Below are 27,327 nucleotides of genomic sequence, written 5' to 3'. Positions count from 1 at the left end.
TATACCAAAGGTATAAAGTTATAACTACTCTAGCGGAAAGCTCCCCACTATTAAGTAATACCAACTATAGTTTGGAAAAAGCAAATGAAAATGAATAGTAATTACAGGGATTCATTTGATAAGCTCTATTTACTAACTATCATGTATTAGGCACTGTGCCAGACATTGAGAATACAACTCTAAACAAGATACTCAGAAGTTCTGCCCTCACCAAGCTTAAGGAAATAGTGGTGAAAACAAACATTGAACTGATGTTTACAACCATGGTTGAACATTATGAAGGTGTCCGGAGAATAAATAACAGGAGTTTAACCTGGGTTGGGATGAAGGTAGGAAAGGTGGGCATTGGGATTTAGGGGAAGTGGATTATGGCAAGCTTCCCAAAATAATTACATTTGAGCCAAGACTGAAGAAGTAAGAGTGTGTTGTTAGAGGAAGGAGGAAGAGGCAAAGAGCATTCCAGGTAGAGGAAACAGCAGGTGTAAAGATTCTGGCTCATTAAAAATGTTGCTTGACATAAGAAGCAAATACCAGAAGCAAATGTGAGAAATTTCTGGTATTTCTGAAACAGAACATAATACTTAAAAAAAATTACTTCCTCTTATGTACCATTATACTAATAATTTTCAGATTCTCTTACTACATAGAATAATTTTTCTTCCTGCTTTATCCTTTTATTAACTACATTTTTCAAAAAATTCCAACTAAGAATTTGGCCTGTTATATTTAAGCACATTACTTCAAAACAAAAGTAAGCTCCCATTTTACCTAATACAAGATAATTCTTTAAGAGTCTTAGCCTTTTTATTTTTTTAATTTTAATGTTTATATTTGAGGTAGACAAAGTGCGTGAGCGGGGGAGGGGCAGAAAGAGAAGGTGACAGAATCTGAAGCAGGCTCCAGGCTCTGAACTGTCAGCCCAGAGCCCAATGAGGGGCTCGAACTCACGAACTGCGAGATCATGACCAGAGCGAAGTTGGATGCTTAACCAACTGAGCCACTCAGGCACCCCTAGAATCTTAGCCTTTTTAATACTCAGTCCTTCTAAAGGCTAACTTGAGAGGAGAGTGATAAATAATTTTACAAATAATAAAAGTCATGAATTACTGAAATTTTGGAAAACAGAAAAAAGGATAAAATTCACTCAAAGCCATTATCCTATTCTACTATCCTACTAAGCTCTACTACCATGTTGGTATTTTTCCTTCTAATTTATAAGGCTAAACATGAGGGCAATAATTCTAAATTGTAAGGTATAAAATAGGAAGCACAACATTTCTAACATTTAGGTGATTTTTTCTTTGAAGACTTGATTGATTTTTCAGTACATAAAGAAAGTCCTCAAAAATAGTAAGATTAAAATTTCTTCACAAAAACATAACCTCCTAGGGGCGTCTGGGTGGCTCAGCTGGTTAGGCGTCTTGACTTTTGATCTCACATTTCCAGTGTGAGCCCTGCACTGGGCTGCACACTGTCAGCGTGGAGCCTGCTTGGGATTCCCTCTCTCCCTCTCTCTCTCTGTCCCTCCCCTGCTCACACACATACTCTATTTCTCTCAGAATAAATATACTTAAAAAAAATAACCTTCTAATTCCTAGTTTAGACTTTTTAAACTTGACTTAAACTCTGAAAGAAATGAAGAACCCACTGTGTTTTAGAGGAAGGAAGTTCAAAATATTTTTCTATCTATGATTTAGTTTTAATGGTAAGGAATCCAGCCCACACACAGCAAATTATCAATAGCTGGATTACAGGAATGGTTTAAAAATTTAAGTCATACCAATGTACCTAGAGTCTAATAACTTGCAATTTTTCCTTTTAAAGAATAAACGTGTAAGCCTGCCATAACCACAGACTCAGAATCCCTAGAGTAACTATATGTTCTATTAAAAGTGTCCTGGGCAAAGTGCCCAAAGTGAAATCAACCCTATTCATCTGCTATCTTCTGTAATCTAGGCCAATTTTTCCCTTCTTTATCTTGCTGTGCTCCAGAATTATTTTTAAAAGCTAAAAGCTATAAATATTTTTGGTGGAAGAACAAACCCACCAATTACTCAATGTGCTCTATGCTGATTGGTTACTATTTGACATTCACTGGACAGACTACCTAAGTAAGGGAAGGGTAGTTTTGGCCAGATTAATGATGGTTATATACAATTAAGCAATAGGTGGCCATCAAAGCACTGTAAGGGACCCACTACTCTGGATGAATTAGAGGAAAGAAAATACATTATCCATGTTTTTCTTCCATTGGACATTTTTTCTCACTATCATTTGGATTTTAGATTATTTCTGAATTTTCAAACTATCACAAAAAACCCGGATGAATATATTGAAGCTAAATCTTCAGACACATTCTTAATAATTTCTATAGGACATATTTTCAGAAATGGTAAGAAGGAAGTAGGATTTTGATAGATTTTGCCAAACTGCCCTTCAAAGGCTATTTATAGTACTTTTAATAATTGTCAGTTTGATAATTAAAATGGTATTTTACTTTTTATCTGCATTTATTAAGGAAACTCACTTTTTTGTCATGTTCATTATTCATCCGTGGGGATTAAAAAAATTATTTGCCTTTGGCCCACTTTTTTTTTTAAATTTTTTTTTTCAACGTTTATTTATTTTTGGGACAGAGAGAGACAGAGCATGAACGGGGGAGGGGCAGAGAGAGAGGGAGACACAGAATCGGAAACAGGCTCCAGGCTCTGAGCCATCAGCCCAGAGCCCGACACGGGGCTCGAACTCACGGACCGCGAGATCGTACCTGGCTGAAGTCGGACGCTTAACCGACTGCACCACGCAGGCGCCCCTTGGCCCACTTTTTTATTGGAGTTTTTTTCTATAATTTATTTTTTTTATAATTTATATCCAAGTTAGTTAGCATATGGTACAACAATGATTTCAGGAGTAGATTCCTTAAGTCCCTTACCCATTTAGCCCATCCCCCTTCCCACAACCCCTCCAGCAACTCTCTCTTTGTACTCTGTATTTAAGAGTCTCTTCTGTTTTGTCCCCCTCCCTTCTCTTATGTTCATCTGTTTTATACCTTAAAGTCCTCATATGAGTGAAGTCATATGATATTTGTCTTTCTCTGACTAATTTTGCTCAGCATAATACCCTCTAGTTCCATCCACATAGTTGCAAATGGCAAGATTTCATTCTTTTTGATTGCTGAGTAATACTCCATTACACACACACACACACACACACACCACATCTTCTTTATCCATCCATCCATCGATGGACATTGGGGCTCTTTCCATACTTTGGCTATTATTGATAGTGCTACTATAAACATTGGGGTGCATGTGCCCCTTCAAAACAGCACATCTGTATCCCTTGGATAAATACCTAGTAGTGCAATTGCTGGGTCGTAGGGTAGTTCTATTTTTATTTTTTTGAGGAACCTCCATACTGTTTTCCAGAGTGGCTGTACCAGTTTGCATTCCCACCAGCAGTGCAAAAGAGATCCTCTTTGTCTGCATCCTCATCAACATCTGTTGTTGCCTGAGTTGTTAATATTAGCCATTCTGACAGGTGTGAGGGGGTATCTCAATGTGGTTTTGATTTGTATTTCCCAGATGATGAATGATGTTGAGCATTTTTTCATGTGTCGATTGGACATCTGGATGTCTTCTTTGGAGAAGTGTCTATTCGTGTCTTTTGCCCATTTCTTCACTGGATGATTTGTTTTTTGGGTGTTGAGTTTGATAAGTTCTCTATGGATTCTGGATACTAACCCTTTATCTGGTATGTCATTTGCAAATATCTTCTCCCATTCCGTTCGTTGCCTTTTAGTTTTGCTGATTGTTTCCTTCGTTGTGCAGAAACTCTTATTTTAATGAGGTCTCAATAGTTCATTTTTGCTTTTGTTTCCCTTGCCTCTGGAGATGTGTTGAGTAAGAAGTTGCTGCAGCCGACGTCAAAGAGGTTTCTGCCTGCTTTCTCCTCTAGGATTTTGATGGCTTCCTGTCTTATCTTTAGATCTTTCATCCATTTTGAGTTTATTTTTGTGTATGGTGTAAGAAAGTGGTCCAGGTTCATTTTTCTGCATGTCACTGTCCAGTTTTCCCAGCACCACTTGCTGAAGAGACTGTATTCCACTGGATATTCTCTCCTGTTTTGTCAAAGATTAGTTGGCCATATGTTTCTGGGTCCATTTCTGGGTTCTCTATTCTGTTCCATTGATCTGAGTGTCTATTTTTGTGCCAGTATGATACTGTCTTGATGATTACAATTTTGTAATACATCTTAAAGTCTGGGATTGTGATGCCTCAGCTTTGGTTTTCTTTTTCAAGGTTGCTTTGCCTATTTATTGGAGATTTTAATTTTTTCTTGTGGATCTGTAACAGTGATTCTCAAACTGTTTGGTCTCAGAAACCCTTTATATATTTTTTAAATTATTTAAGCTCTCAAAGGGATTTTGTTTATGTAGACTGCTGCTGTGGAAAATTTGAGGGAAAAGAATGGACTTTCAATTAATGGGCCCTTTGCTTCATAACCTATAAAAATCCATTCCTACTGGATTACAGACTTAAATGTGAAAGATGAAACTACAATTCTTCTGAAATATAGGAAAATATCACTATAATTTTGAGATAGGAAACACTTTTTTTTGATATTCAGAGTGAGAGCATGCATGTGTGCAAATGGATGGAGGGGGAGAGGGAGAGGGAAGGGAGAGAGAGAGAGAGAAAAAGAGAGAGAGAGAGAGACAGAGAGAGAGAGAGAGAGAAAGAGAGAGAAAGAGAAAGAGAAAGAGAGAGAGAGAGAGAGAAAGAGAGGGAGAGAGGGAATCTTATGCAGGCTCCACGCTTAGCGCATATAGCGCAGATAGCATGAAGCTCAATACCATGACCCTGGGATCATGACCTGAGCCGAGATCAAGAGTCAGACACTCAACCAACTGAGCCACCCAGGCACCACAGGAAAGGATTTCTTAAACAAGACACAAAATGCACAAACTGAAAATAGATGATTGATAAACTCAACTTGGCTAAAATCAAGAACATTCATTCATCGAAATATATATTAAGAGATTAAGGATATAAATCACAATTTGGGAGAGCATTTTTGTAACACATTAAACCAAGAAAGGATTTGTATCCAAAATATATAAATTAAACCTATAAATCAGTAGGTGAAAGACAAATAAATTCAGTAGAAAAACAGATAAAATACTTGAATAGACTTTTAGCAGAGGAGAAACCCAAGATGGCCAATAAACATAATAAAAGATGCTCAGTCTCATTAGTAATCAAATCAGTCATACAAATTAAAACCACATTAATATACTATTTTAACACCCACCAAATTAGCAAAAGTAAGTCCTTCAATACTAAGTGTTGGTGAAGATGAGGAGGAAGTGGGACACCACTGGAGTGGGGGATTTCTAATTTAGAGCAACAGTTTGGAAAACATTTTGTATCTACTTAACTTGACATTGTGTTCACCCTATGCCCCACCGACTCCACTCCATGAATGGCAGGGCATTTCAAATTTATCTATGGTGATGAAGCAGTTTTTAAAATTTCTAATCATTTGTAGAGTGGACACTTTTCTAAAATAATAAAAATATCACATTACTATAAATGTTTCTAAATGTTTCTGCTCAACTTACATGGCCATGGATTAGTAACTAACAGTTTGTGGACTAGAACTGGTCTTCAGACAACTCTGTGAATGGTACTGCTCCGGAGTAGGGCTTCATAAGTGGGGCATGCTCTATGTTCCACTGCAGTCATGTGGCACAAATATCAAGTGTGTGCCAAGGCATTTATCCACTAAGATTTTGCAGCAGCTGGGTAAGATACTATAAGAACTCCCAAGCCAGTCACCCTCAGCTATAAGCAGCCTTGTCCTTTTATCTCAGTATGCTAAACAATGATCAAATTTTTTTAAGTGTCATGTTGTGAAAAAAGGTAAGAAACACTGCCTTGGAGAAACTCTGTTCACAGCCATGGGAGACATACATAAGAATTTTGAAACACTGCAATAGCAAAAAAAAAAAAAAAAAAAAAAAAACTGGAAAATAAGCCACAATGAATTGTTATAGATTCAATTTTATATATCTCTATATATTTATATTTCTATACTGGAAGTAAACAATTATAAGTTCAAGAAATAATGTAGAGCAAAACAAGCAAGTTACAGAATATACAGAGAAAGGCTTCCATTAGTATTGCTTAGGAAAACTAAACAATATATCATTTAGGGATACAAATGTGTGGTCAAACAGTAAAGAAAAGTCAGAGAATGACAAATACCTAACTTGAGATGGTGGTTACCTCTGAGAGGGGTGGGAATTGAATGGGATAAAGAAGAGGCACACAGGAGCCACACAGTTTCTTTTTTTAAAGCTGAGTGTTAAGTGTATATATGTTCATGATCTCATTATTCTTTACTCTTTGCATATAACACAACACACACATATTGTCACCTACTCTTACTTAACATTTTTTTAATTAAACATTTTGAAAGTAAACATTAAAGAATCAATATAGAAGACTCCAACTGTAACTAATGAGTTCTAGAACAGAACAGAAATTTTAAAAAATATTTTTTAATGTTTGTTTATTTTTGAGAGACAGAGAATAAGCAGGGTAGGGGCAGAGAGACAAGTAAACACAGAATCTGAAGCAGGCTTCAGGCTCTGAGCTGTCAGCACAGAGCCCAACAAGTGGCTCGAACCCATGACCTGAGCTGAAGTCAGACACTTAACCAACTGAGCCACCCAGACACCCTGAAGAGAATTTTTTTTTTAAAGAGTAGAAATAATACAAGAAAATCTCCCAGAACTGGAGGATATAAAATAAGATTCTAAATTAAAATGGCCAATAGAATGCCCAGCTCCATGAAAGAAGAAAAGAGTTACATTTAAGCCCATAATCTTAAAAATTTAGAAAATCAGAGGTAGAGAGAGAATCCCAAAAGTTTCAAGAGAGGTAAAATAACAACAGTAATAACAATAAAAGGTCACATCAAAGGGCTGGGAATCGAAACAGCCTCAGACAGCAACAACAAATACTAGAAGACAACAGAACAATGCCTTCAAAATTCTCGGGGAAAAAGATGTTCAACTGGAATTCATCATTCAGTCAAACTATCAATCATGTATATGAAGATGGAATAAAGACAGTTTCAAACAAGCAAGTTTCTCAAAAATGTACCTCCCCAGTCCCCCCTTTTCAGGAACATTCTCTGTTACAACAAGGAAATAAACTAAGAAAGAGAAGACTTGGGATGTGGGAAGTAGGGGATCCAAAACAAGAGAATCACTAAAGAAATTTCCAGGATGATGAATACAAAGCCCCAGATTACAGTTTACAGTGGATCTACGGTTTACAGCAAGCTTACATAAAAATCTTCCAAGACTGGAACAGAAGAATGAAAGGGATTCCAGGAACAATAAACCTAAGGTTTACAAAATGTAATTAATAGATTACTGTATATGAACATATGCCATATTAAGATAAATTGCATGGTTCTATCAGAAGGTCTGGAGATGAGTGGGTGACAGGTACATTTAAAAAGTAACCAAACCCAAAAAAAAAAAAAAATGAGGTCAGTATTAATTTTTTAAAAAGTGTACAAGAACGGATATGTAATCACAGTACATACTATGTGGCTCAACTGTAAACTATGGTTCTACAATCATCACAATGAATATACTAAATAATGATTTAGCCAATTATAATTATATTGGGAGGCTCTAATGAATGAAAGGATGGGCATGGGAGTAGCCAGGGAACGGGGAGTGTAGGGCTAAAGCCTTATTTCCTACGGTAGTATGCCAACAACTGAAAAAAGTTTTAAAGTTTCAGCATAAACGTTATTTAGAAATGTAGAAGTAAACACTAGAAGAGACAACCAAAGGCATTTAGAGTGGTTGCCTCAAGGAAGGAGGACTTGGGAGTGTGAAAGAGGATCATTATTTTCATTATAAGCTGTGTAGTAATGTTTTGCTTTTTAAACTACATATTTGTATCAATCTAAAAAAAGTATAATTAAATTAAAAGTGCAACCCACCTCAAAACCTGCCCATCACCAACAAAAACCTAACTGCTGATAGATTTTATTTTGAATAGACTTTGAGGATTAAAATTTAAATGTACTCATAATTCTGGGTTGTAATAATTTATATGAGCAAAAAAGTCACATTTAGAACTTAAATCATTAAAGGTCCCGGGAGCAGTACAACAGGAGCAGTACAAGCAGTTCAGAGACTTGTCAAGATCATGGGCTTTGGAATCAGAGAAGTATAATTTCAAATCCTGGCTCCACCACTTAAAGTGACCTTGCGCAATTATTTTTTTGTCTTTATATATCAATTAATTCAACTGGAAAAAAAAGAAGGTAACAATACTTAGAGTGATACGAAAATGTGCATAAGGCAATTAGCCCAATGCCTAGTGTAGCATTCAATAAATAGGAGCTATCATTGTTTACAGTTTAATAAAATAAAACAAATTATTGACCTAAATATCTGTAATTATTAATAACCATCATTGCCATTATTCAGTAGCCAATTCTTGAAAATACTTTATTATTGTGTAAACTATACTCTATTATTGTGTAAAGGGTTTTTATAACCTCTGAGGATCAAAACATACAGTGTTTCCATTGTAAAATGAAAGATTATTTGTCTAAAATAAAACCAGGTAGTTTTTAAATAAGATCTAGAAAATACACCAAAATTCTATAAAAGTTGAATAATGATTAATGTCTGTCATTCTGTTTGAATATAGTTAAGGAGTACCTAGAAAATAAGAGACGAGTACTGCTTCTTCTAAACAGTAAAGAAATAAAGACATGTCAAGTAATTAGAGTAAGCAGAAAAGTAAAAATGTAAGTGTGGTAGATGCTCTTTAGAGCTAAAACAGAATAATCACTATTGCAAGCAATTACAAATCTATATTCTTGGAGTGTGTGTATACACACACACACCAAGAGAATTAAAAAATAAAAGTAGCCATTGTGGGGTGCCTGGGTAGCTCAGTGGGTTAAGCATCCAACTTTGGCTCAGGTCATGATCTCGCAGTCCATGAGTTTGAGCCCCGCATTGGACTCTGTGCTGACAGCTCAGAGCCTGGAGCCTGTTTTGGATTCTGCGTCTCCTTCTCTTTCTCTCTTCCCCCCTGCCCCACTCCACTCACACTCTTTCTCCCTCTCAAAAATAAATAAACATTAAAAAAAATTTTTTTAAAAGAAAAATAGCCATTGTATTGGGAAAGTAGGATTATTAGTGAATTCTTTAAGGTTTCTTTCTTAAATAACTTAAAAAATATTTTAGTTTAAAAATATTTTAAAAATAATTTTTAAAGGGAGTCTGGCATAGGAGATAAGCAACAAATCCTTGGATCATTAGGGAAAAGCTTTCTATAGCGCACTATTGCAGGTCAATCAAGCAAATTTGTCATTAAAATGAACTATAAAGCTTTACATTGTGCAGGAAGGCCCATTATAGCAGCTATTATTAAACATTTGGACCAACATGCATTTGTAACCTAACTTTGTCATTTATGAAAGAACAGCCATTATTCTCTGAGATCAATAAGATTAAGGCTTTATAGTGCTAGCTTCTAGCTTCAGGACTAATTTTACTCCTTTGTGATCAAAATGGAATTTGCCAGATGTTCTTTCTCCTTTTATCCACTTAATACGTTTTAGAACCTTTAATAATAATGATCAAAATCTGGGCTAGCTTTTTAAATGGACAAAGCAGCTTATTTCCTTGAGTATGTAACCATTTACGAATGCTCTTCAAGCTTATCTGGAACTCAAAAGCATTATTAGATTCCAGGCATCATTCTGGATATTTACACGGAAACCAGAATCTCTGCTCCTGCTGAAATTCTCCTGGTGAAATTCCCCACCTCAATATCCAGCATGAAACTATTTCCACAGTAATTAGCTGTGAGGACTCCCATTTAATATATATATTGTCAAGAACCATAAAGATCTATTTTTTTTTTTGAAAAAGCACTACTTCCCTTTTATAAAGAAAGAAACCTATGGAGAAATTAATACAACTCACCAAAGCTCAGCAAGTTAAAAAAACTGGACTAGAACGAATGCTTTTGTCCTCAAATCCTGTTAGTCCAATATGCATGCTATTTTCCATTTATTAATTAAATCACATCTTGGTCAGTTATTTCATCAAATGATTTTTAAGCATGGAAAACTACAGAAATAGGCCCAAGAGAGTTAGATGTCAGATGACTGTTCAAGAGTAGCATGAATATGCCCTATGGTCACGATTTTTTCACCCATTTGTCAGTGTCTTCTGGTTGAATTCGGACTCGTAGAAAACCTGAAGAGGTCATCTTTTCATGTTATGCTCCAATAAATCATTTTGACTCCCTGAAGTCTGGTCTCAGACTTGCTACTTGTTTTAAGGCAAGACAAAATGTTTCACAGCAAGCTTTGTTTTCTGTTAAAATGACAGTCTTTTCAAATCACTCATCATAACTAGTGCCAACACAGACATACAAATACTATTCTAACCTTTTCCAACCTGTTAGTATTATGTTTTTAACTTTAAATTAGAAAATCTCACCAAGCCAACCATAAGCAATATAATTAACTGCTAATTCTTTTGAGAGAGTCTATAATAAGCATTATGATATATGCTGGTAGAAATCTGTCTTAAATGAAACTTGTGGCACAGGAACATCCATCTGTGAAACACAGTTAATCATACCGTCCAAGGTCTCTATGCTTCTATTATAAATCAAATCACCACTGCACAGCTGTTATTATATTAGAGTTAATGGATTTTTCAATGGCTGTCCAAGCAGTTAACTCTCAAAAAATTTTTCAATGAAAAGTTTTCAAATTTTCAGTTGAAACTGTGGCATTACCTAGATTGCATGCATAAATACACTACTTCTATTCTAGCAGATTGAGCTAAATTTATTTGATTCTGTTTTGTTCCATCTCTTGGGAAATTTTAGGGGCCTTGGGTCCTGCTATGAACTCTAAAGAGTGTGATGTGGTTTGAAAGGTTCTAAAAATATCACAGGTTTGCCTGGGCTCACTTAGAAGGGTGGATGATTCAATTACAAGTGTCAAAATTTGATTCCTAATTTTTCGGGATCTGACAGCTGCAGCAAACCTTGCCAGGATTCCCTTATCTTCGCTGTGCTTCTCTTTGAAGTATTTAAAGACGATTTCATAATCTTTGCAATTTAGCTCTAGGATTTCTATCAGTAGCTGTAGAATGAACTGGTTGGATCTTTCTAAAGCTTCTCATAAACATTATTTGACCAAGCACATTTTTAAAGTAGTCATAGCTGCAAAACAGGTGAGCTTCTTGTAATGGTTAGAGAACAAAACACAATGGATTCTATACTCACACACCATTAACCAGGAGTGACCTTTGATTGCATGAAGTGCCAGTGGGACTTTAACCAGAGGTTCGTTTGTTGCTATAAAAAAGTTCAGACCCCAAAGGCAGGCATTCATCTGAATGACAGCTCTAGGAAGGGGACCAGCACTATATCACTGGGGCAGATTTTTTGTTTGCTTTTTCAAATAATTAAAGCAGAGATTCTGAGATATGAAGGTGACTAAGACAGTAATGATCAGTAGCTATGTGGAACTATTTACAAGAGGCACAGGCTCTTTCTTTGCTCATCTGAGTCTCTCTCTTAATGGAAGAGCAAAGAAAAAAATAGCAAAATTGTACTTACCTAAGAATTAACGGAGGCTACCAGGTTAAATGGTAAATTTAGGTGTGTGGTCAGGTATCCAAAAATAATGAATCTGTACAATGAAATATCTATACAATGAAATATGCAACTATGGTTAGGTTGAAGAATTAATATAAATAACTTTTCTTATCAACCAAAGCCTACTAAAAAGGACCAAGACATTTTTAATATTATCACTTTTCTGATGAAAGACATACACACGTCTAGACTACATTATATACTTTCAGGTTTCCACACATTTACCAAGTGTCTGTTATGTGCCAAGTATTATGCTCTTGCCACTATGGAGCTCACTGCTTTCTCAGGGGAAGCAGAAACTGAACAAGTGATCTTAAGTGTGTTATGTTACAACACACAGGAACAGAGTGCTATGGAAGTACATTTCAGGGCCATGGGCTATGAGCTGGGGAAACAATAACAGGGTATATATTCTGGAAGACGTGCTACTTAGTTATTATGCTATCTTCAAAAATCACATTGACCACAGCAATGTTAATTTATTGACAACTCAGAGTCAGATGTCTGACCATTAGCTATTATATTAGGGTATAATACTATGTTTTCCTATTTTTTCTCACACTGAATCCTGCAGAAGGTTAGAGAATTCTGTGTAAACATTTTAAAAGCACTCCAAATTATGGAATACTAAGGTTACTTAATATTAAAATCCTGCCCAAATATCTGAAGTTACCATAACTTGGAATAATAGCAATAATGTGCACTTAGAAAATCCTAACAGAAAATCACATGAGGATTCTAACCTCAGAGGGGAATTTTTGAGTCATATGGTAATTCTGTGTTTGACTTTTGAATTATTGCCATACTGTTTTCCACAGCAGTTGCACCCACTTTATGGGCAAGGAAACTGAGGCCCAGAGGAGTTTGGCAACATGTTAAGGTTGAATAGCTAACAGGTGGCAGAGCAGAGATCTGCACACAGGTGTTCTGGCTCCAGAGCTGATTCTGTTAACTTCTACAGAATTCTCTTAATCTCCTCATTATGGACATGGAAAAATCTCCAAGACATTTTATTAAGAGCAAGTTGCACAATACACACAGTATAATACCATTTACATTTTTACAAACCACAGAACGGTAGGATCTACATCTATCTTTAGAGAAAGGACTGAAAAGAAAGGGCACACAGACCTGGAAGCAGTGGCTTCTCTTTGGTAAAGGGACTGAGGGACTGGGATTGGGGGTGGGAGACAGTCAAGGAAGACTTTTACTTTATGCCTATTGCTTCATTTTCATACCACAAGAATGTATTCAGGTATTACTTGTATAGTCAGATTTTTTAAGATTAAAAAAACCCCAAACATTGATCCAGTACAATCTTTCTTCTACTAACTGCACATGTTACTTTTAAAATGTCTCTCATCCAGGTTCTGTCAGAATATTTTAAATGCTGGAGCACTCTGCTTCACCAAAGCAGCCTGCTTCAGTACTGAAGAAAGCTTAAATTGTAGAAAATTTTCAGTAGTCAATCAAATATAGTCAATCAAATATTTCTAACCATTGGTCCTAATTCTGCCTTCTGTCAAACAAGAATATTAACCGATTTGTGTTGGGGGGGGGGCCAAAACCATTCCCAGGTTTAATGGTTTGCTAGGAGGACTCACAGGACTCAGCATATAGTCGTATTCTTGGCTATGCTTTATTACAGTGAAAACATAAAAGCAAAACCAGCAAGAGGAAAAGGCACATGAGGTGAAATCCAGAGGAAACCAGGGGCAAGCTTCCAAGAGTCTTCTTCCTTAATTCCTCCAGCAATGAGTTGTAACAATACGTGTGAAATGTTGCCAACCAGGTAAGTTCATTAGAGACTCTGTGCTCAGGCATTTTACTTGGGGGCTGGCCACAGAGGCATACTGTCTGCCTAGCCCTTACCTAAATCCCAGGCTCTGAGAAGGAAAGCAGATGTTCAACATAAACCACTTTCTTTGTACACACAGTTCAGGCACAGTGAGCAATTCTTATTGGGGAATGGTGGAAATCTTTCTAAAATCAAAGTTCCTAGATGGCAGACAAGGGCCAACCTTGCAAACAAGATTTTCTAAGAATAGCAGTTTCAGGCCTGCTATGTTAACTCTTTTTCTGCACACCATCCTTTCCATAATCCTTTTGAAATTTAAGTGCAATTCTATTTTGTGTGTGTGTGCTCAGTTAATACATAATCAATTCTCTCTACAAAAGTTTCCAGACTTTTCATCCATTTTGGTCACCTACACCTGGACTCTGCCTTGACTATGTCCTTCTTAACACATATGCCAAAACTGTAACATAACATTCCAGGCATAATATCACCATAAATGGGATATTACATTTTTATTAATGGAGTATAATAATTTGTTTTCTAATGCTGCATTATTTATGGGTGATATGTTGAGATGGCAGACAGAACTTGAATTCCACAACATTGTGTTTATCATCCTATTAACAGCATTTTGTTTGTTTCAGCACAATGCTCCTGGCTTCCAAGATGACTTTGAATCCCAATTCTATCATCTGTCTCTCGCTGACTATTCCTTCTGGCTTCCTGTCATGTGAAAATTATTAAGGGTTTAGGAGGCAGACCACCTCAGTTCAAATCATGGCACCACTACTCACTGGCCATGTGATCTTGGTGAGTTAGCATAAATCCTCCTTGTGCCTTGGTTCCCGTAATTGTAAAAACTTGAATAATTATCGTAACAATTAGAGTTGTTCAATGAAAAAAATGAGATAATGTATATAAGAAGCCTAATATGGTGCCTGGCACAGTGTAACTGCATAATAAACATTAATTATTAATTAATCTAAATTATTGATAAGAATGACAAACAGGTCAGTATTAGGGACGAAGCTTCATGGTATTTTTTGGGTAACTTCTCTCAGAGATGACAGCATTCAAAATTCTTTGAGAATATCAATTCAACCAGATTTGTGCTTAATTACTACATACTTAAATCCAATATAAAAAACTTCAAGACACAGAAACATATTCATTAGTATCAATTTTCAGTTATGTTAAGAGACTCTAGTCTCTAAGTTTAACCTTCTTATCACCTGAAAAATACTGGTGTGAAGAAAAAGAAATCAAGATAGACTAGACTGGCAAGAAAATCTCTATCACTGAGAAGATAATTTCAACAGTTCAAGAAATTCCTACCCACGTTAGAAGTCTGGTAGAATAAGAAATAAACACATTCCTATGCTTACTGCCATAATTAAGCAAGGCAATACAATGAAACTAAAATGTTAAAATGATAACCAAAGTACAATGAAAGAAAAAGGAGAATTTTTAGACACTTCATCTATTATTAATAAGAAACATCCAGGGAATACTAATGAGAGTCTAGTGAAGTACAAATGCCTGTAGTACCTGTCATCTGCAAACAGAAGAGCTAAAATTCTCAGATAAAATGCAACATCTGGAATAATAACTTTAATGGCAGGGGAAGCATCAAAATGCATGCTTCAATACTGAACTTTAAAAACTGCTAGCTGACCTCTAAAAAGAAAATGACAAAGGAATATAAATTACTATATGTATAGTATTTATCCTCATTAACAGTCACATTCCTAAATTTTTCTAAGAAAAGATTAATCAAACAATCACATATGGATCATCAAGGAATGAAGGTTTGTATCCAAACAAATGGCTGTTGTACAGTTTCTACCTGGCTAACGTTTCCAGTTTGTGACTGTCAGATCCGAGTTCAAATCCTTACTCTGCAACTCACTAACTGTATGACATTAGGCAAGTTACTTAAACTTCTCTAATCTTATTTTCTCAATTACAAAATGCAGATAATGTTTACCTCACAAGTGTTTTGAGAGGATGAATCAGGATATATTACATGTGTGCTTTACTGTGATTAAACATACACGGTATAAAATTTATCATTTTAACCATATTTCAGGGTACAGTTTGGTGGCAGTAAGTGTATTCACACTGTTGTGCAACCATCACCAACGATATGTTTTTAAAGATTGAGCACACAGTAACTGCTCAGTGGATAGCAGCTAAAACGACTCTCATTAGTGTTATCTCATCCCATTCTGAATCTGTGTAAATCATTTATCCACAAACAGAAACTATTTCATATTTATTTCTACTGAATTGCACCCAGTTTGGGAAATACTAAGTTCAAGTTTTAAGCTGCAAACTATATTCTTAGCTTTCAAACTCTTCATTCAAGTGACTGACGAAAATATAAAAATATCAGGTGCTAGCATTTATTGAGCACTTAGCATGTGCTAGTGCTATTCTAAGCACTTTTCAGGTATTAACTCGTTTAATCTGCACAGTAATAATTCCAGGAGGTATATATTGATAAAAGTCACATTTTACAGCTGAGTACAAAGAGGTTAAGGAATCTGCCCAATGTTGCCCAGCCAGTAAGATGACAAAGCCAGGATCTGCACTCCAACAATCAAATCCTAGAGTCCATGCCCATAACCATTCCACTACACCGCTTCTCACACATGCAGTGACATGAGACCCATAGGAATGACTTCTGGATGCCAGATGTTATATGTTGACTGGGAAGCTGTGACATCCATTATTTTGCGTGTTCTTCATAATGACAGTGAAGAGCAATCATCCCCATTTTACAGATGGAGAAGTGATTTGCTCAGGTCTATAGGAACAGGTGAAAGAGACCTGGATTCCAGCTTGGCCACTTGTTACCTCGAAGTGCATCTACAATCTCCCTGAGCTTCACCCAGCTGCAAAATGGGAACAGCAGGAATAAGAACACAAGAAGTAAAGGAGTGTGTGTTTGTAAAGCATCTAGCACAGAGCCTTGTATAAACAGTGCTCAATAAATGTTAGCCCACCCTTCCTTGTTCTCCTATTTGTGACTCCTGCCATAGAAATGCTTTCCAAATACCATGCTACTACTTCTTGATGCCGTCTCACCAACTGTGTTAACAGATGGGTGGCAAAAAACCACGATTTTTTGGTGATTACCATGTGATACCAAATGAAACCTCAGTGAAGTCCAGCTATATTATATAATTTTAAGTATAACAAACTTCCTCCCTTTTGTCCATATGGTCTGCCACTTTATCAAAGTAGAAAATAAAACTGGTCTACCAAGATTTGTTCTTTACAAAATTATGCTTAATGTTCCCCAATACCTTCTGTTCTTTTAGGTAACTGCCAAATGATTTACTTAATTTGTTCTAGTTTCTGACCAGATATTGTTTAAAAATTAGGTTGACCTCATTTCCAAAGTTACCTTTTTCCCTTTAAGAAAAGTATGCCTTTTTCTGTCATCAGACACTTCTATTCACCATAATTTATCAAAAATAAAACCTAATAGGTTGACAGTACGTTCTATACCCTCACATTTGCATAGAAGGAATATCTAACACTGAATTTATAAGCACTATTCATGCCAACTGTGGCCATAGCAATTAGTATTTCTTATCAGTTGGGCAGCATTTTCTTAAGAAAAAACAAAAATGCTAGGAGGAAGCGTGGCCTCTTATAAAACAAGATTGTTGCATAATTAACCTTTCCCCCCTCGGATAGCAAGGATGTCACAAAGCACACCCCGTTGGCTTCCAAGTAACATTTAAAATATTCCCATCTCTTAAAGCAATCTGGACGTGGATGTTAAAAGCCAAAGGAATTTTTCAGTCAAGTGCTGACTGTTGAAATCTACTACTTCCCCAAAAGCTAAAGGCATATTGGGAGACTACAATCACAAGTACCACAGAGAAAAGTGGCACCATGGGAACAACTCACTTGTGTTTGGCACAGTGAAGGTTCACTGCCAATTTGTAACAGTATGAATTCTATAACTACTCAAAGCCAAAACTGAAGTTTGGATGTGAGCAGCTTTTCAAAGTAGCTTTTTCTGAGGCCTAGTAGCTAAGTAGCTAATATAAAATAAGTAAGCTGTAGGAAGTGGTAAAGTATAGGCAATGTTTAGGAATTAAAATATAACCTATACCTATCTCTTGATTTGCTTAAAAAAAAAAAAAAAAGCACTGTCCTTCACACAAGATATTTTGCTTCATTCATTCATTCTTGAGCTAATTTTATGAAAATGAGATGGGGAATTATATTTTTGGTGCTTAAATTTAGCCATATATATAAATGACAATATTACTTGTCCTACTAATCTCATGAGTCTGAAAGGATAAATGAAATAACAGCTATTGAAACATTGTTCAAAAATTTAAGTATATAGCAACATTAGATATAGTTGTATTTTTAAAATTTATAAGCATCTACAATGAAGTCATTTATTTTTTTCTTTTTTTTTTAATATATGAAATTTATTGTCAAATTGGTTTCCATACAACACCCAGTGTTCATCCCAAAAGATGCCCTCTTCAATACCCATAACCCACCCTCCCCTTCCTCCCACCCCCCATCAGCCCTCAGTTTGTTCTCAGTTTTTAAGAGTCTCTTATGCTTTGGCTCTCTCCCACTCTAACCTCTTTTTTTTTTTTTCCTTCCCCTCCCCCATGGGTTTCTGTTAAGTTTCTCAGGATCCACGTAAGAGTGAAAACATATGGTATCTGTCTTTCTCTGTATGGCTTATTTCACTTAGCATCACACTCTCCAGTTCCATCCACGTTGCTACAAAGGGCCATATTTCATTCTTTCTCATTGCCATGTAGTACTCCTACAATGAAATCATTTATAATTATTTTTTTATTTTTTTTTCAACGTTTTTATTTATTTGTGGGACAGAGAGAGACAGAGCATGAACGGGGGAGGGGCAGAGAGAGAGGGAGACACAGAATCGGAAACAGGCTCCAGGCTCTGAGCCGTCAGCCCAGAGCCCGACGCGGGGCTCGAACCCACGGACCGCGAGATTGTGACCTGGATGAAGTCGGACGCTTAACCGACTGCGCCACCCAGGCGCCCCTACAATGAAATCATTTAAATGGCACCAGTCTCAGTGGCCAAATACACATTATTGACAAAGTAACTGAGTGATGATATTTTCTCAGCCCTTTATGGAATTACATTTATCAAGGAATATGAATTTTTGTCTTACCTGTTAATTCCTAGTCATTTTGTTTTACTTTTATAACTTAATACTTATAATAAATAAATCCAATATAAATTCACCCAATTAAAAAGGGAAAATTTGGAATATTATGTTGTTAAATCACTAAGATCTATGTCATTATATATCAAGAATATCTTAATACCATTGCAAAGACTTTTCAGTTTTAAATAAATAGGTTTTATAAAATAAGATGAACTTTCCATTACTGACATTTAAACCAAAAAAGTAAAACACATGAATGGTTTCAAACAAAAGGAATACTCATAACTTTGTCCCATTAGATACCTCAACTTACCTCATCTCCCTTCAAAACTTCAGTACCATCAAATTCACGGGTCTGATTTGTCTTCACTGATACCTCTCTCTCTAGGCTGGCTAACTTCTCCTTCGCTTCCTGAAGTTCCTCAGCTTTGGCTTCTTTTTTACGAGAAATGATGGATGCCTAATTGAGTATAAAATATGAATGTGAAATTAGACATACAATCAACTTTCTATTATCTTGTGAAATTATTTATTTTTTAGATTTTCCCAAGCTAAACTTTCAATATCTGGTTGGCTTCTCCTAACCAATACCCTACTACCTGTCATCACTAGTTATATGTTTAATATGAGCATGTAATGTATATTAAATATCAACCCAAAGACATTTTGGAAGACAAAAGCCCTGAAAATACCGCTATATCAGCAGAGAAACAAAAATACAATAGTATTATACATATTCAAATATTGTCAGGTAACACTCAAATGTTAATGAAGATAATTTCTAGGTAAGCAAATAGAAGCTATCCCTAATTCTAGTGTTTTTCTTCATGGTAGCTTTCCTTTCACCAGAAGAAAACAAGAATGTTTTATTCTCAAAACTACAACACAGGTTATCTTACCTAAATTCAATAGCCATACTTTTAAAATGAAATGTTAAAACATCTATTATATTTGGGGCATTCTAATAAATGAAGTGCAGGTTTAAAACCAAACATCTGACTCACTGGAATTATGCAAATGTTTACACAATCCAAATGGCTGTTCTCAGCCATGAACACAGCACTTTCCATTACTTAGCAACTCTTGGGGGATTTCCTCAAATGAACCACAGCTGTACTAGTGTAAGAAAAACATTAGCCAAACTGTCTTCTTAAGTGAAATAGTACAAATATTTTCTTCACACAAACTTGACAGGAGAGGGGAAATCTCTAATACAAACCCTTTAAACCAGTCTATTCTTTCTGTCTAAAAAATGAAAAGACAGATGACGAAGGAATGTTTCTCTCCATAGAATTATTCCAGCCAAAAAAAGAGAGAAGAAATGATGAGTACCAGAAGCATACAGGAATTGACAGTATACCTCCTTAACACAATAAAATAAATAAATATAAACCTCAGTCCAAAACAGGATCTTATTTAATGAACATGAGAGTATCTCCCACTAAGTCTGGAACAAGGTAAAAATGCCCACTATCTCTACTATAATTTAATATTGTGTTGAAGGTATTTGCTCATACCATTAGACAGGAGAAAGCAATTAGAAGCATAAGAATTTGACAGGAAAAGTTGGCATTTTCATAGTATATGATTATATGTCTAAAAAAAAGAGAAGAGAAACCATGGGAAAACCATAGTAAACAAATCAGTAGTATTCATAGACAAATCAGTCAGAAGACATAAGGGATGAAAAGCCCTCAGTTATAAAAGCAAAAAATAAAATGTGGAGCCAAGAGAAGTTCCAAAACTTTGAGGAAAACAAACACTCCTGAAACACAAAAAACATAAACTTGAACAAATGGAGACACATAACATGTTCTTAGATGGGAAGAACATCATATCATAAAGATCAAATATCATAAAGATGTAAGTTCTGAAGTAAGTGATAAATATAAAGCAAACCCAATAAATAAAAAACTATGTTTTTTTTTTCAAGAGCTAGGCAAGTTGGTAATAAAGCTTACTGAAAGAACATACAAACAAGAATTGCAAGGAAAACCCTGAAAAAGTAGAGCAATTGGAGGTGAAGGTGGGTACTTTTATCAGTTATTTGAACTTGACTATAAAGCTTCTGCAAATAAGTTAATATGTGTACCTGGACAGGCCAATGGAACAATAGAAAATACACAAATAAATCCAGTATCATTCTTAAATTTGAAATAAAACAAAGTCAGAATCTCAAATCCATAGGTGAAAAATGTATTTTTTACTAACTGATATTAGGACAATTAGATAATTGGATAGCCATATACAATAAATAGCATATAACCAGAAAAAATCTAAATAAATCAGGGATTTAAATATAAAAAATTAAATCATAGAAATCCAAAAGGAAAACCTGAGTAAATTTCACTATAACTTACAAGAGGGAAAAATGTTCCTAAATATGACTCAAAACGTAAAATAATAAGAGAAAGAACTATTAAATTTGATTTCATAAAAATGAAGAACTTTCCCATGGTGATATAACAGCACCATAAACAAATAAAAAGGCAAACACCAAGCTGGAGGAAAACGTTACAATTATAAACCAGACAAAGAGTAAATACTTCTAATACATAAAGAAAAAAGGCCAACAACCCTATAGAGAAGTGGGGATATGGACATGAAGGGACAATTCACAGAAAAAGAATTAAAACAACTGTTACTCATGTGAGAAGATGCTCAACCTTGTTTATAATAAGATAAGTGAAAATTAAAACTATCACAGGATACCATCTCTTATCTACAAGGATGGCAAAACTCTAAAAGCTCAACCACATATTGGAGGCAGTGAGGAGGCAGGCACTCTCTTGCATGGCAGGTGGGAACAAGAAATGCTGCACCTTCTATGGAGAGGAATTTGGCAACATCTAACAAAGTTACATACACATTTACCCTTTGATGGAGCGATCTCACCTCTGGGACTATATCCTAAAGATAACACTGGCAAACATGTGCAAAGACATAGGCAAAAATCCGTTCATGGAAGCATGACTTGCAATTGCAAAAGAATGGCAACAACCCAAATGTCCATCAACTAGTGACTGGCTGAATGAAAGGCGGTATAAGTACTCAGTGGGATACTATGTACCATGAACTGGAATAAGCATACCAACTAAGACGGCTATGATAAAAAGGAAAAAGCAGATAATAACAAGTGTTGGCAAGAATGTGGAGGAATGAATGTGTTCATACACTGTTGGTAGGACTGGCTTGGAAACAGTCTGGCATTTCCTCAAAATGTTAAACACAGAATTATCAAATGAACCAGCAATTCCACTCCTAGGAATATACTCAAAAGAAATGAAACCATATTTTCATACAAACACTTGTACAAGAATGTCCTCTGCAGTATTATTCATAATAGCCAAAAGGTAGAAATAACCCAAATGTCCATCAACTGATGTATAGATAAACAAAACATGATCTATCCATACAATGGAATATTATTCAGTAACAAAAAGAATGAAGTACTGACTCATGCTACAACATGGATGAACTTGAAATTTTTTTCTAATGTTTATTTATTTTTGAGAGAGAGAGAGAGAGAGAGAGAGAGAGAGAGAGAGAGAGAGAGAGAGAGACGGAGCATGAGTGGGGGAGAGGCAGAGAGCTAGGCAGACACAGAATCCAAAGCAGGCTCTGGGCTCTGAGCTGTCAACACAGAGCCTGATGTGGGGCTCGAACCCACAAACTGTGAGATCACGACATGAGCAGAAGTTGAATGCTCAACCAACTGAGCCACCAAGGTGCCCCAACACGGATGAACTTTAAAAACTATGCCAAGTGAAAGAATCCAGTCACAAAGGATCACATATCATTTGAGTCAATTAATATGTAATGTCTATGACAGGCAAATCTATACTGACAGCTTGGTCTTTGGTAGTTGCCTACGTCTGAAGGTTGAGAAGGAAATGGGAAGTAACTGCTAATAGGTTTAGATGTTCTAAAATTGATTGCGGTGGGGGGGTGCCTGGGTGGCTCAGTCAGTTAAGCATCCGACTTCAGCTCAATGGTCTCACTGTCCGTGGGTTTGAGTCTCATGTCGGGTTCTGTGTTGACAGCTCAGAGCCTGGAACCTGCTTTGGATTCTGTGTGTGTGTGTCTCCCTCTCTGCCCCTCCCCTCCTTGGACTCTCTCTCTCAAAGACAAATAAACACTAAAAAAATAAAATAAAATAAATAAAATTGACTGTGGTGATGGTTGCACAATTCTGTGAATATACTAAAAACCACTGAATTGTGCATTTTACAAGTGAATTATATGGTATGTGAATTGTATCTCAATAAAGTTGTAAAAAAAAGGAATAAAGATTATTCTATTTAGCAGCATATACTGTTAAGAATTTTAAAAAGAAAAGTGTGTATTGATTCCTTCTCTCAGAAGGGAGATACATGGATCTATGTATATATAATATTATTATTTTGTTTTGTTTTTTATTTTAATCTTGAGAGCGAGAGAGAGTGCACGTGAACATGTGTGCACCCGTGAGCAGGGGAGAGGGGCAGAAGGAGACAGGGAGAGGGAGAGAGAGGTGGGGGAGAGAGAGAGAGGGAGAATGGGGGGGGGGGGAGAGAGAGAGAGAGAGAGAGAGAGAGAGAGAGAGAGAGAGAGAGAGAATCTTAAGCAGGCTCCACCCCCAGTCCAGAGCTCGATGCTCTCATGACTGTGAGATCATGACCTGAGCCAAAATCGAGTTGGATACTTAACCAACCACCCAGGTACCCCATATATAACATTATTTTTTAGTGGAATAATTAGCTTTAAAAATTAAAAAAAAAATTTTTTTAACATTTATTTTTGAGACAGAGAGAGACAGAGCATGAATGGGGGAGGGTCAGAGAGAGGGAGACACAGAATCTGAAACAGGCTCCGGGCTCTGAGCTGTCAGCACAGAGCCTGACGTGGGGCTCGAACTCACGGACCACAAGATCATGACCTGAGTGAGCCAAAGTCGGACGCTTAACTGACTGAGCTACCCAGGCGCCCCGACTTTAAACATTTTTAAAAAATTACCTATGAGGGAAGAAAATATTAGGATAGATAGCACAGGAGTAGATGCTAGAAATGTCTTTGAATATTTTTTTGTTTTTTAGAATTCACTTGGAATCATGTAAATATTTTAAATAATCATAAAACTAATCCCTAAAAATAAAAATAAACATACATATGTATCCAGTTTAATGTGTGGCATAACCATATAGAGGACCTATTCTAAGTGACTTCAAAACGGTAATTTGTATATTCCTAGTGGCATATATCCTAAGGACAAAACAAAATAAAAAACAATTTTCAGCAGTAATCATATTTTTGGTGGTAGTATTGTTACTTTTATTTTGAAACTGTTGTGTGTAAAGTGTGGATTAAAGCAAATAAAGGATTAAATGATGTTGGTATTACTGAGAACCAGAATTTCCAGGGTGGGATAAGGAGAAAGATGTGAGACTGATGAGGCTAAGCAGAAGCCCAGTAGCCTTGAATCTAAACTGGAAGGGTAATAAATATGAGCTCAGGGTGACACTAGGAAGAGAGGAAGAAAAAAACTATTTCTTAGCTTTGTCCACAAAAAAAACCTAAAAATAAGGGCCACTCAAGGAGCAACAAGAAATCCTAATACCCAAATTTCAGTCGCTATATATCATTTCCTAATGAAACAAATCAGGCTCATAGAAGGAAGTCTAATTCCAAGCCTAGGGAAGGAAATATAAAAGATGAACATAGAAATATTCTTATCAAACCAGAAAGCAAAGACATTATCAAAGACAAAGAGAATATTAAAAAGGAACCAAAAGTTAACTTGAAAAGCCTCCTAGTATTAAAAAATGGGACAATTTGAGCATCATCAAGGAAAATACTAGAAACTTATCAAATAGAATTAAATCTATGATTCATAAGAATGTTAAATATCTAGATGATCTGTCCATTGTTATAAGTGGAGTATTCAAGTCCCCTGAAATTACTGTATTCTTACCAATAAGATTGCTTATGTTTGTGATTGTTTTATGTATTTGGGTGCTTTCAAATTCAGTGCATAAACATTTATAATTGTTAGCTCTTCTTGATGGATAGACCCCATAATTATTAAATAAATGAGGAACCAAAAAATTAAAAACTAACCTTAATTGATCACTTTTACTGTTGGAGAATGAAAATGAGGTGGAGGAAACAAATTCTTTTTGAAAACTGATAAAGAATCAAGCATGTACCCTGCCTTTCCTATGTGAACTATAGCTCAGTTTAACCAAATAGGTGATGAGAGGTTTTTCCAAAGAGGCAGTCAAGCTAATAATTGAAGAAAGAATCACAGTATCAACAGTTTTTAACAACACTTATTTTTGAGAGAGAGAGAGAGAGAGAGAGATCGGAGGAGGTGCAGAGAGAGAGGGACAGAAGATCTGAAGTGGGCTCTGCACTGACAACGGCGAGGTGGATATGGGGCTCCAACTCACAAACCGTGAGATCATGACCTGAGCCAAAGTCAGACGCTCAACCAACTGAGCCACCTAGGTGCCCCAAGTATCAACATTTTATAAACCCTAATGAAATTAACAGATGAGCAATGATAATCAATGGCTGTTAACATTCCAAAAAAAAAGAGACAATTAGACATTATCACCTCCAAATGGAAGTACATAATGCTACCTAGAAGTATTCTTGCCAAAAAATATCAAACCAGAATTTTCAGGAAATACAGGAAACAAAGGAACATGTTAAAAGAACACCATAGGGTCTTGGGGCACCTGGGTGACTCAGTCGGTTAGGGTCCAACCTCGGCTTGGGTCATGATCTGACAGTTTGTGGGTTCGAGCCCTGCGTCAGGCTCGGTGCTGACAGCTTGGAGCCTGGAGCCTACTTTGAATTCTGTGTCTCCCTCTCTCTCTGCCCCTCCCTTGCTCATACTCTGTCTCTCTCTTATCTCTCAAAAATGAATGTTAAAAAAATTTTTTTTAATCAAATTCCACACTTACAGATATAAGCACAAATAGATCTATCATCACAGTTGGCAGATGCTAAGGAAACTAAGCATTATCAGGTGTATTGAATTTCAAACTCAAACATGTGTCTTTATGGTTTTTCCACAAATTCTTTGTTATAATCTGGAGATTAGCAATAACAGAAGAACATTTATTCTTTAAAAAAATTTTTTTTAATCTTTATTTATTTATTTATTTATTTATTTATTTAACGTTTATTTATTTTTGGGACAGAGAGAGACCATGAACGGGGGAGGGGCAGAGAGAGAGGGAGACACAGAATCAGAAACAGGCTCCAGGCTCTGAGCCATCAGCCCAGAGCCTGACGCGGGGCTCGAACTCACGGACCGCGAGATCGTGACCTGGCTGAAGTCGGACGCTTAACCGACTGCGCCACCCAGGCGCCCCTAATCTTTATTTATTTTTGAGAGAGAGACAGAGGGCGAGCGGGGGAGGAATAGAGAGAGAGGGAGACACAGAATCCGAAACAGGCTCCAGGCTCTGAGCTGTCAGCACAGAGCCCGACGCAAGGCTTGAACTCATGAACCGTGAGATCATGACCTGAGCTGAAGTCGGCTGCTCAACCAACTGAGCCACCAGGCACCCCAAGAACATTTACTCTTTACTTCCTTCTCACTTTAAGACTATCCACAACACAGCCTAGGGTATTTATGAAGATGTTCACCAATAAGATTAAAGATCTAAATATGAAAGCCAAAAGAGTGGTCTTACCTGTTGCCTGTATAGTGAGAGTTTGCCTTCAATTGGCTCATTTCTCATCATTTTCTTTTCAATCAGCTGATTTATCTGTGTGTTTATTTCATTTATCTAAAACAGCATGAAAGTAAAAAAGGTTAAAACTCTCCCTATGATTACATAAACTAGGGAACATCTAGCCAAACCAAACTTTGAACTTACATAGTTGTGTGTATGTGTGTGTGTGTGTGTGTGTGTGTGTGTGTGTGAGACAGAGAGGGGTGGGGGGAGAGGGGGAGACAGAAAGAGAGGAGGGGAGAGGGAAAGAGAGCAAGAGAGAACACACAAATGGGGGAGAGGAGTAGAGGGGAGAGAAAGAGAGAATCTTTGGCAGGCTCCACCCTCAACACCGAGCCCAACATGGGGCTCAATCCCACAACCCTGGGATCATGACCTGAGCCAAAATCAAAAGTCGGATGCTCAACCGACCGAGCCACCCAGGTGTCCCTGAATTCAGTTTTTATCTCAGTGATTTCATGGGAGGAACAGGTCCATTAACGTTCTAAGTAGGTTACTATGATTATTTTTAGGAACAATTTACATTTCATAGTTCATGATATATATTTACACACTTTGATTATTTATATGGATTTAACCATCCATGTTGAAATTATCCTGAAGTATTCTACATGAAATTTTATACATTATTATCAAAAAGACAATTTCTAAAAATCTGAAGTTATCCCTCACCTATGTCGTGACTTACAAGTCACTGCAAGTGATAAAGAAAACCCAGACTAACATTCCCGAGGGATTTAGTGTAAGGAATTCATGAACCCAACTGAGAGTTTTTGGGTTCATGGATGACATCTAGTAACCCTTCCTAATCTAATGATCTGTGATTCTATATAGCTGCCATTTATCTTACTCATTAACCCTTTACCAAATGTAATAAAA

General features: G+C 36.4%; 1 protein-coding gene across 13 annotated transcripts in view; it reads right to left on the bottom strand.

Annotated features, from left to right (window-relative positions):
- The window catches only part of IFT81 (intraflagellar transport 81), a 217,634-nt gene that overhangs the window by 58,924 nt on the left and 131,383 nt on the right, over positions 1 to 27,327 (bottom strand). For all 13 annotated transcript variants that reach the window (XR_015242216.1, XR_015242218.1, XR_015242219.1 and 10 more), the window contains 2 exons: positions 26,407 to 26,502; positions 19,035 to 19,181 (listed from right to left, as the gene is read on the bottom strand). Coding sequence is in view for 10 of the 13 variants with exons in the window: in XM_086681634.1 (XP_086537760.1) it covers positions 19,035 to 19,181; positions 26,407 to 26,502 (243 nt within the window). In the remaining 3 variants the exon portion in view is untranslated. The remainder of the gene's footprint in view (positions 1 to 19,034; positions 19,182 to 26,406; positions 26,503 to 27,327) is intronic.

This window comes from Puma concolor, chromosome D3 (genome assembly GCF_028749965.1).
Source record: "Puma concolor isolate L17-30 chromosome D3, mPumCon1.1.hap2, whole genome shotgun sequence".
Taxonomy (NCBI): Eukaryota; Metazoa; Chordata; class Mammalia; order Carnivora; family Felidae; genus Puma; species Puma concolor.
This window is presented reverse-complemented; position numbering and strand designations above follow the sequence as displayed.